Source organism: Silurus aristotelis (genome assembly GCF_946808225.1).
Source record: "Silurus aristotelis genome assembly, chromosome: 29".
In the NCBI taxonomy this organism is placed as follows: Eukaryota; Metazoa; Chordata; class Actinopteri; order Siluriformes; family Siluridae; genus Silurus; species Silurus aristotelis.
This window is the reverse complement of record NC_139602.1, coordinates 1,339,432-1,350,212: the sequence shown is the minus strand read 5'-3', so window position 1 is coordinate 1,350,212 and position 10,781 is coordinate 1,339,432. Positions and strand designations below refer to the sequence as shown.

General features: G+C 41.0%; 1 protein-coding gene across 1 annotated transcript in view; it reads left to right on the top strand.

The window, feature by feature from the left end:
- snw1 (SNW domain containing 1) overlaps positions 1-5,130 on the top strand; it is a 5,750-nt gene extending 620 nt beyond the window's left edge. Inside the window, exons 2-13 of the mRNA XM_083535602.1 lie at positions 83-398; positions 502-597; positions 1,240-1,346; positions 1,429-1,533; positions 1,923-1,992; positions 2,081-2,146; positions 2,324-2,440; positions 3,191-3,332; positions 3,444-3,546; positions 4,138-4,255; positions 4,333-4,496; positions 4,579-5,130. Of these exons, the coding sequence (XP_083391728.1) occupies positions 83-398; positions 502-597; positions 1,240-1,346; positions 1,429-1,533; positions 1,923-1,992; positions 2,081-2,146; positions 2,324-2,440; positions 3,191-3,332; positions 3,444-3,546; positions 4,138-4,255; positions 4,333-4,496; positions 4,579-4,771 (1,597 nt within the window). The 3' untranslated portion in view covers positions 4,772-5,130. The remainder of the gene's footprint in view (positions 1-82; positions 399-501; positions 598-1,239; positions 1,347-1,428; positions 1,534-1,922; positions 1,993-2,080; positions 2,147-2,323; positions 2,441-3,190; positions 3,333-3,443; positions 3,547-4,137; positions 4,256-4,332; positions 4,497-4,578) is intronic.
- The last annotated feature ends 5,651 nt before the right edge of the window (positions 5,131-10,781 follow it).

Sequence of the window (10,781 nt, the reverse complement as noted above, 5' to 3'; positions counted from 1 at the left end):
TTGGCAGGTTACAGAACTAATCTTGAAACTTTTTGATAGCACCTCATATAAACCCTAAACCTTTTTTGTCTTTCCTCTCCAGCTTTTTACCCGTTCCTACTCAGCTGTCTCAGGACCAGCTCGAGGCAGAAGAGGCAGCCAAGGCCCAGCGTTCCCAATCCACAGCCTTGGTTGTAATGCGGCGAGAACCTCCTCCGTACGGATCCCGGAAAGGATGGGTGCCCCGCACCACCGAGGACTTCGGCGACGGCGGCGCGTTCCCGGAGGTCCACGTGGCTCAGTACCCGCTCGAAATGGGCCGGAAGAAGAAAACCTCCAATGCCCTCGCTTTACAGGTGGACGCCGAGGGGAAGGTCAAGTACGACGCCATCGCCAGGCAAGGACAGGGAAAGGACAAGGTGCGTGCGATAATTACCGCACATTCGTTCACACGTGTTCGGGTTGGAATTTTTCTTTTTATATTCTAATATAATGTTGTTGTGTTTTTTTCTTTTTGAACAGGTGATATTTAGTAAGTATACAGATTTGCTCCCGAAGGAGGTGCTGCAGGACGACGCTCCCGAACTGCAGAGACCCGATGGAGAGGCAGTAGAGGAGGTAAGATCTCAGCACTCGAACGTCTCAAAATTCTTTAAAAACTTAAAGAAAAAGAGAACACGAAAAGAGAGAGAGAGAGAGAGAGAGAGAGAGAGAGAGAGGGGGAACAAAAGAAAAAAGGGTTTAAAAAAATAGATAAATTTAGACATACCGGGAAGGAAGGATGAAAGGAAAGAGCCAAAAAAAAAACCCAATTGAAGAAAAAAACCCAGAAAAACTTAAAAGAACTAAAGAAAAGAGAGAAGAGAGGGAAGGAAGGAAAAAAACATAAAAAGAAAGATAAATTTAAAGAATGAAAGAAAAGGAAACATTAAAAAAAGGACCTAATATAGAAAAGCTAAAAAGAAGAGAAGGAAAAAGAAATAAAGACAAACTTAGAGAAGGAAAGTTCTCTAGAAAACTTGAAGAAAAGCGAAAACTAAGAAATAAAGAACAAGAAAAGAGGAAGAAAACCGTAAAAAAAAATAATGGAAGGGAACCAAAAAAGAATGAAAGCACAAAAGAAAATTACAGAAAATGGGAACAAATTTGGATGGAATAAAGGATCAGTTGATGAACGGACGAGTTTCTCCAGAAAAGCCTCAGCGGTGCTCTGCTCTAAATCACCTGCTAAGAGACTTTTTTTCCGTGTCCTGCCCCAAGCTCGCGGAGAAAACCAGAGCAGCTCTGGAGAAGCAGGTGTCCCAGAAGATTGCCGCCGCCATGCCAGTACGAGCAGCAGATAAACAAGCCCCGGCGCAGTACATCAGGTAAAGCCTCCTGCGTCATGTGACCCCAGAGATCTTTCTCTAGAGAACTGTGTTTATTTATTTGTTTGTTTTTGTTTTTTAGGTACACACCTTCACAACAGGGCGTGGCCTTTAACTCTGGTGCCAAGCAGAGGGTCATTCGTATGGTGGAGATGCAGAAAGATCCCATGGAGCCGCCACGCTTCAAGTAAGTTTCATGCTCTAGTTAAAAGTTAGGCGCTACATCCGTCTGCCACAAGGGCGGCGCCATCTTGTCAAGTCTCTTATTTATTCATCCAAGCGATATTTATCCTAGCAGATCTGTCCCATCCAATCTATCTGTCCGTCTGTCCAATCTATTTTAATTATCCATCCATTCAATCTGTTCAGTCCAATCACTCACCACATCGATCCAATCTATTGTCTTATCCATCCAATCCATCCATCTGCTGTCTTATCTCTATCCAATCTATTCTATCTATTCCAACCCATCCATCCAATCTTTCCTGTCCATCCGATCAGTCTAATGTATCCAATAGCTCCTATTTTATGTATCTGTCCATCCTATATATCTCTGTCTATCTTCTCCTCCTATAGGATTAATAAGAAGATTCCCCGTGGTCCACCTTCTCCCCCCGCTCCGGTCATGCACTCCCCCAGCAGAAAGGTACAAGACCTTCATTAGTACTACTGCTCTGATTCTCTCGTTCACCTCCACTCATCTTCTGCGTCTGCTTCATTTTTCTCTCCTGCAGATGACGGTGAAAGAACAGCAAGAGTGGAAGATTCCTCCCTGCATCTCCAACTGGAAGAACGCGAAGGTGCGCTGCTTCTCCCAGCGAGTTTATTACCATAACTCACCATAAAGATTGGGCTGTTGTCTAAACTTTCCATGAGGAGGCCTGGGGTGGGAAAAGTGCATCCCAAAGTAGGGATTGAGTAGGGTTTGAGCTCCAACCCATGGAGCCGGTAAAATTCTTTACTGTTTTGCGTTTTAGGGATACACAATACCACTGGACAAGCGTCTAGCCGCCGACGGCAGAGGTCTCCAGACGGTTCACATCAACGAGAATTTTGCCAAGCTAGCCGAGGCGCTTTACATCGCAGACAGGAAGGTATGCTGCTACACGCCGTTTCTTTTATTTAGTGTTCGAAAAGAAAACAAACCTTTTGATCTTTTCATGCATACATTATTTAAACACTCACTCAGCGTAACCACGTCCTGGATTTTTCTTTTTCTGGATAGATTTAGAAAGATCTTAATATCTAATATGAAATAGTAAATGGATTGTCCATGAGTAAAGTATGAATTATTTTTTTTAAATAATTTTCCAACAATTATTTTATTATTTTAATATAAATTATAATGTAATAGATTTTTTGACATGTACCTAATCATTTTTCATAAAATTATTATTTACGGTTTAACATAAATTATTATTTTTTTTTACATCAAGAAATATAGAAATATATAAAGGAAAATACTTAGAAAAAACATTTAATTTATATATATATATATATATATATATATATATATATATATATAAATGATGATTTAATTTATACATTTAATATGTATAATAAAACATGAAAAGCTTCTGCAGATTTTATATTAGACATAAATAATATTCATTATTATTCATACATTATATATAGTGTATAAGATTTTATTTTAATAAACGTAATAAACGGGATATTTCAGTGGTAAAGAAGCGAATGTTATATAAATATTAACATATTATATTATTTTATTGAATGATTCTGAAAATCCAAGAGCCTCGAGTGGATCATCAGTAAACACAAACATGATGCGTTAAAAGGGTTTTAGCTCAAGTTCACGTGAGGGTGATGTGTGTCGCGCGTAGGCACGTGAAGCGGTGGAGATGCGTGCTCAGGTGGAAAAGAAGATGGCGCAGAAAGAAAAGGAGAAGAAGGAGGAGAAGCTCAGGGAACTGGCGAAGATGGCCCGAGACCGGAGAGCAGGCATCAAGAGCCATGGAGAAAAAGGTAGGAACGTTTATCGGTCACGTGCATAAACGTGCATAATCCCGCCACCCCCCCTACGTCTGTACTGCATGTGAAGTGCGAGCGCAGGTCTGACACGGTGCCCTTTTCCAGGTGGTGAAGAGACTGAGTTGAGGGAGCGCGATGACATCCGACATGACAGGAGGAAGGACAGGCAACACGACAGGAACATCTCCAGAGCCGCCCCTGATAAAAGGTACACCGCACGTCTCACCGTCTAGACGAGAGGTCGACAGATGGTGGATTTTACTGATAGCAAGGATTCAACTTTACTTACTGGCTAAAAGACTTTTATTATAAAAAAATAAATGTGATTTCAATGCTCTGGACTTTGTGACGACATTTAAAGACGGCAATTTTCAAGCCTGACTCTGGATTTCTGTAAAATTGTAACGCTTTAGAAGTATTTGTTCATTTCAACATTTCAAAACATGAATACACTTTTGAATGAAGTAAATTTTAGAATTTTTAGAACTGTAGTCAACGCAGTTTCGCTCTATCAATTCGAACGGCGCGCGGCGTCAGCGATTCGCCTCTAGAGGCCGCTCTCATTCCGTAAATACTGACGGCGGACAGTCTCGGCACAAACGCAACCCGGAAAAACTATCAGTATGGGTTTGTTTATTTTTTTGAGAATCGTTCGAGCAGTCGACTATCGGCGCAGATCGAATTGTGCTTGCACTGCCACCTATTGGTCATAACGTTATTTGCTCTCCTTAATTAGTGTAAGATAATGAGAAGCAGCCCTGACATCACCTGTAAACGCACAATCCGATATCATCCCCAGGTCTAAACTGCAGAGGGACCAGGACAGAGACATCAGCGAGATGATAGCCCTGGGTCAGCCCAACCCACGCATCTCCAGCGAGGCTCAGTATGACCAGCGCCTCTTTAACCAGAGCAGGGTAAATTCATTCTCGCATCCTGATTCCCATGACGGTACCGGAGTTCACATCCGTTTATTAACGATGTTGTCTCTCAGGGAATGGACAGCGGCTTCGCAGGAGGAGAAGACGAGGTCTATAACGTATACGACCAACCTTTTGGGAGAGGCCGGGACATGGCGCAGAACATCTACAGACCGAGCAAGAACACCAGCAAGGATATGTATGGAGACGATCTGGACACCCTCATGCAGAACAACAGGTGATACAGGCCTCAGTGTCGTTTACCATCTAAATATGTATATTTATAAATCTGTGTTCAAACTCCTCCTTTTTTTTTTTAGGTTTGTCCCCGACAGGGAGTTCTCCGGGGCGGATCACGGCCCACGCAGGGACGGCCCGGTCCAGTTCGAGGAAGATCCTTTCGGTCTGGATAAGTTCTTGGAAGAGGCCAAGCAACACGGCGGCTCCAAAAGGCCATCGACCGCCGGCCGCTCGAAAGACTATGATCACGATAAAAAGCGCAGGAAGGAGTGAGGAGCGGCACCATTTTTCACGCTTCACACGTGAAAGACCGAGCGTATACGCACGATTTATTTTAATAGTCAACTTTCTCTTTAAAAAAAAAAAAAAGCATCAGGATTCTGGTCCCTTGTTCTTTTCATTTTCATTTTTGTAACATTTGAAAAGTCAGCAGATTTACCCATCGAGCAACTCGTGTTCTGTATTTTTAAACCCCCCCGCCCCCACCCCCACTCGGATAAAACGACAAATTCCTACTCCTGTCCTCTTAATCTTCATTCGCATACGTCTCAGCATTCTCGTCGTTTTGTCCGAGTGTCGTTGTACTCTGTATGTGGGCTTCTCTTGATGAATAAATCGGCCGTATTTAGGAACCGGTGGACTTTCGATTTTTTTGTTTGTCTGAATTTCTTCTCAATTGAAGATTAAAAAAGTGTGTCAAAGAACTGATGGGTTAAATGATTTGTAGTAGGAATTACAGGAGCAGACTCCGCCTCGGCATCCAGTGATGGAGAGGACAGAAAAAGGGAGACGCAGAAAAATGAGACACTGTTTAAAAAAAATATATATATAAAAAAAAAAGAGAATGATCTCAATAAGTGAAAGACAGAAAGAGAAATGTAAACATTATTTATATGATGAGTGAAAACAATGATGGACAGGAAAAGAGAGAGAAATGAGAGGCAATAAAAGGATAATGATGGACGAGAGGAAAATACAAAAGAGAGACACGTATTTAATTTGTGTTAAATGACTGTAGCATGTGATCGTTTTGGTACCCTGATGTTTAAATTCACAGACTTTGTTGTGGTTGCTTTGGGCGTACAAACTTTTATTTTCAGTGGATAAAATTGAAGATTAACGAAGAAAAAAAAAAAACATTCGTGCCGTTCGTTACGCCATACCCGTAATGTCTTTTTTCCCCACTAGAGGCCGCCACACATTTTAAAACCCACTGCACTTTTTTTATACAAATGTTTTTGGATACCGGAGTATAAATTTAGCATGTCTTCACTCTTCTGGGAAGATGTTCCACTAGATCTTGTGGAGATTTGTGCTTTTTCATTCACTGATGTAAAGTTGAGGAGGCCTGTGGGTGGCGCTCTAATTTATCCCAAAGCTGTTTAATAGAGTTTAAACAGGCCACTCAAGACCTTCCACAGTAGACATGTCCTGCTGGAACTTGCTACTCCACTATGTGTCTGATCAATATTTGGTAATCTTGTTTATCTTTTCTCCTCCACTCTCTTTCTTCACGTTTTTTTTATTCTCACCTCTCTTTCGTGCTCGCTCTTGGTTTTGAGTCTCTTTTGAGCTACTCATTGCAAAGCCTCAGATACCAGTGATTCTGACCCCCTTTCGGCTCCTCAGACCTGTAAACCGTCCTGATGCCGTAGTTCTGGATGGAGTTCTCAACTTTGACAACTGCTGAGAACAAACCCCACGCCTGAGAGTCTATAAAGAAATGAAGAGCTCAAATCTCAGCTCTGGAATGTGACCAGGCAAATCTAAGTACACACTCGTGTTAGTTGTTACCTCTCCAGTGTGCAGTGTGAATTTGGTGGAATTCTGATGACGGTGAAATTTTCAACCCCTTACAATTTTTTTGTGTGTGAAAACTCAGATGTTCTCCAATTTCACACCGTGTGTTATGGACGTCACGACTAGCATAGGATTGGGATTGGTTTTGCTTTACGATGGTCCAAAACTAAGATCTTCAGAGTGTTTGTGTGTGTGTATCGTCTGCGGAAGCTCATGTACGTCATAGCAGTTATAAATGGTTGAACTGAAGCTATAACAAACGTTAACTGTAGCATTTTTCCTGAAAATGTAGTGAAAGTGTAACTGGACCTGAAGGTATGAAGATACCTGTAACTCTAACTGAATTCGTAACTGTACTCAAGCTGTAACAAATTGTAACTGTAGCAGAAACTGGAACTGTATTGAAGCTATAATGGTACTAAATTTTTAACTTACATTTTTATTGTAGCTGAAGCTGTAACTCTACTCGTAACTGTAACTGAAGCTGTAACTTTCACCAATTTCACACCATGAGTTAGAGGTCATGCCTTTACCAAAGATCTGAGATCTTCAGCGTGTGAACTGTGTGTAGCAGCTATAAACAGTTATACTGAAGCTGTAACTGTAATGTAACAGCGATAAAACTGTAACTGTAACATAAACTAACGATAGCATTCAAATTGTTACATTACCTTAAACTGTACCGAAAGGGTAACCGTACTTGTAACTGGACTGAAGGTCTAACATAAACTGTAACTCTAACTGCAGTTGTAACAGTACTGAAGCTGAAATGTTACCTGTAAGTATTTTGAAGCTGTAACGGTGCTGTCAATGTAACTGCATTGTAGTTATCTGCAGTGTTACTCTACTACAATTGTAACTGTAATGCATTTGTACTTAAATTGTTACTGTAGTGTGACTAATGTAACTGTATTGAAATTCATTGCAATGTAACTAATGTAACTGTAATTGCAGTGTAACTACTGTAAATGTAGGAAAATTGTAACTGCTTTGTGTTACAATTTGTGCAACTGTATCACAAGTGTAACTGTAGCTGCAATGTAACTTGAACTGTTGTATTGATTGTAAAGTCTCAGAAATGAGGAGCGCCGAACTCAGCTGTGGAATTGAGGTAGAAAAAAACGAATCACACCCTGTTTTAGTTTTGATCTGTACATTTTCTATACTATGTCTTAGTAAAAAAGTATGATAGAAGTAAACTAATCCCACCACAATGTTGCCCGTTATACCCTCGACATGTGGCGTGAAATTGAGGGCTAACCCCTTTTGGGTGAAAAATGTGATGTTCTCAAATTCATGCCAAATTCATAGAGTAGATTAAGCAGGTCAGGACATACACATGACTGTGATTAGTTTTGATCTGTTGCTATCCAGAGCTACGTTCGAGCCTCTGTACTGTACTGTTACCGTACTATAATGTTGTGTACTATACATCAGCTACGGAGTACGAAAAACTGAATGTAGTCACACCACAATGTTGCCCCTTACATCCTCGATGTGTGGCGTGAATTTGGTGATGATTGTGGAACGTCACATTTTTCACCAAAAAACCACCCTTAGTACTTTTTTGCGTGAAAAATGTGACGTTCCCCAATTCATACCATATTAATAGTGTACCTTAAACAGGTCAGGACTAACACATGACTGTGATTAGTTTTATTCTGTTGATTTCCAGTGCTGAGATTCGAGCCTCTGTACTGTAAATGTACTATAATGTTCTGTACTATACCTCAGATACAAAATAAAATAGAACGACACGATTCAAACCACAATGTTGCCCCTTACATCCTCGATGTATAGCATGAATTTGGTGACAATCTGAGAACGTTGCATTTTTCACTCAAAAACACAGTACCTAGTACTTTTTGGGTAAAAAATTTGACGTTCTCCAATTCATACCATATTCATAGTGTACCTTAAGCAGGTCAGGACTAACACATGACTGAACGAATGATAACGAATGCTGGGATTAGTTTTGTTTTTTCCGACTTTCCAAAGCTGAGATCGGAGATCTTTAGTGTGTGTGTGTGTGTGTGTGTGTCAGAGGTGGCAAAAGTACACACATCCTTTACTTAAGTAGAAGTACAGATCCTCATGTTTTAAAATACTCGGGTAAAAGTTGAAGTACTGATTTTACTTTTTTACTCAAGTGAAAGTAAAGAAGTTTTGGCTCCGACATGTACTTAAGTAAAAAGTAGGTATTACTTCTACCTGTTTTAGCTGTTAACTGGACCTCACATCATAGATAGCTAGCTAGCTAGCTAGATAGCTGGATGGATGGATGGATGTGATAGCCTAGTGGGTTAACGTCAGGGTCCCCACGAGGATGAGTTTCATTCCTGCTCGAGCTGGTGGTTGCTGTGTTGGTAAATAAAACTTCTGGACCTTGTCCACTCTGAAAACATTTCCTTTCTGTGTTGAAATAATTTCCTGGTCTTTAATGAAAGATAACCCCACCAAAAAAATAAAATAAAATCGCTTCTGTGGTAGCTCAGTGGGTTAAGGCTTGTGCCTGAACATGGTCCTTAATATAGTCCACACTGATGATAAGGTTTCAAAGCCAGTCCTACATGCCTTCTTTCTTACTGCGCTGCCATGAAACAAAGTATGAACCCTCCAAAAAGCACACATGCTTTTCAGCAGTGGTCGCTCAGTGGTTTAAGGCTTGTGTCTCATCTAAACATGCATCCCAGTCTGATCTCTTCCATGGTTCAGTGGGTTAATGCTGGTGCCTCACTTATGGTGTGAATCAGGGTTCAAACCCTGCATTGTCCCTGCTAGTCATGATATGGGTTTGCTTCCTAAGTCTGTCTTTAGCTTTATATTCTTGTATTGATGGGTTGAAAAAAAAAAGATAGACCTGCTCTAAACAATTGTCGCAGCCTGTCCTTCCAGATGGTTCAGTGGGTTAAGACTGGTATTTTGCTGTTGGTGGGGTTCAGGGTTCGAATCCTGCTTTCTGTGTTTCTTTCTTGTCTGAATTTCTTGCTTTGAAGCATGAAACGAAGGATAAACCCCCCAAAAAAAGAAGGTGAGTTGTGGGACTTGATGGCTTTGTCGTAAAAGCCTTGCCTCTGAGCTCAGAGGTTGCTGGTTCAAATCTGGTTTGTTCTCACATTGGGTAAGTTGTGTGGAAATTAGTGTGTGGTGAGTAATGGAGTGGGTGACTGAACAAGGGCTGTGAAGACCTGCTGGGTTCAGCCTCAGAGAAAATAAATGTTTTGGGGGAAAAGTTGGGTCATTGAAGAAATTTATTTTTTTGTTCGGAGCCTATGTTGAAACTATTTTGGACGTTTTTGCTTCATAACCCTCTGTTTTCAGCTTCTCAGATGCCAGGGGGGCAGACGCCTGAATATTGCCCCCCTGGTTCAGGATACACCCTCTGAAACCTTCCACATCGGACCTTCCACGCAACCATTTCTGACACCTTCCTCACTACAGTCACCAGAACCTTCCACCCTCTTCACTTTGAGTCCTGGCTGGGGTTTGAACCAGCAACCTCTCAACCCAGAGGTAAAGCTCTTCCAATTGAGCCACAGGATCTCCTACAAGAATTAGATTTTTAGGACCTTTTTTGGTTCTTTTATAAAACTTTTTAAACAATTGAAAGGATAGCTAAGGGGTAGGAATTGAACCGGGTGAGTCAGATAGCAGAGACTGCATCACTAACCACTACACTACCAGAGGGGTGACAAACAAGGCTTTGCTTATTGGACTCTTGTTTTTTCTATAGTTAAGAGACCACTGTTTTCTCTTCGATCATGATGGTAGAGGGTCAAAACTTCTCCTTCCTGTTCATTCTCTCAGTTACTCAAAGTCTATGAGAAGTGACTCAGGTACAAGAACCACATCTCCAACACCTGCACCACTGATATACCATGATTTACCAGCAACCAATTTTAATGACCTTTTATTGTTCTGTTTTTAAAAACTTCTTATAATGTTCAATATGAAACTAGAGGTAAGAATCGAACCAGGAAAGTCTTTCATCATAGATCACTAATGGCATTACTTCAAAACTCAAAACTTTGTTAGACATGTAAAGAAGCAGGAAAGACAGAGACAAAGACAAAGAGACACGGACACGGCTTTAGAAAGAGTGAGAAACAAATAGAGAGACAGCAAGAGAGAGACATATACAGTGAGACAGAGACATTTACTAAAAGAGACACAGAGACAATTAGATAGAGAAAATAGAGAGACAAAGATAGCGAGATATAGCCACTTCCTGTTGGAAGTGTTTATCCCGAGCGACTCTTAATGATCTCATTTACTAAATGAGCAGTAGTGAGTTAAGTGCTTGCTCAGGTGCCCAAAACTGGCAGCTTGGAGGTGTTAAACATCTATCATATGTACAGCATGTGATATGTATGTAAGCATATGTACAGTGATTAAATATAAAGGCTGTATCAGTGCAGAGACGTGTGGACATCACTAAGAGCCTTTGCTATGTTTCCACACGGACAGTTAATGAGGTGATACC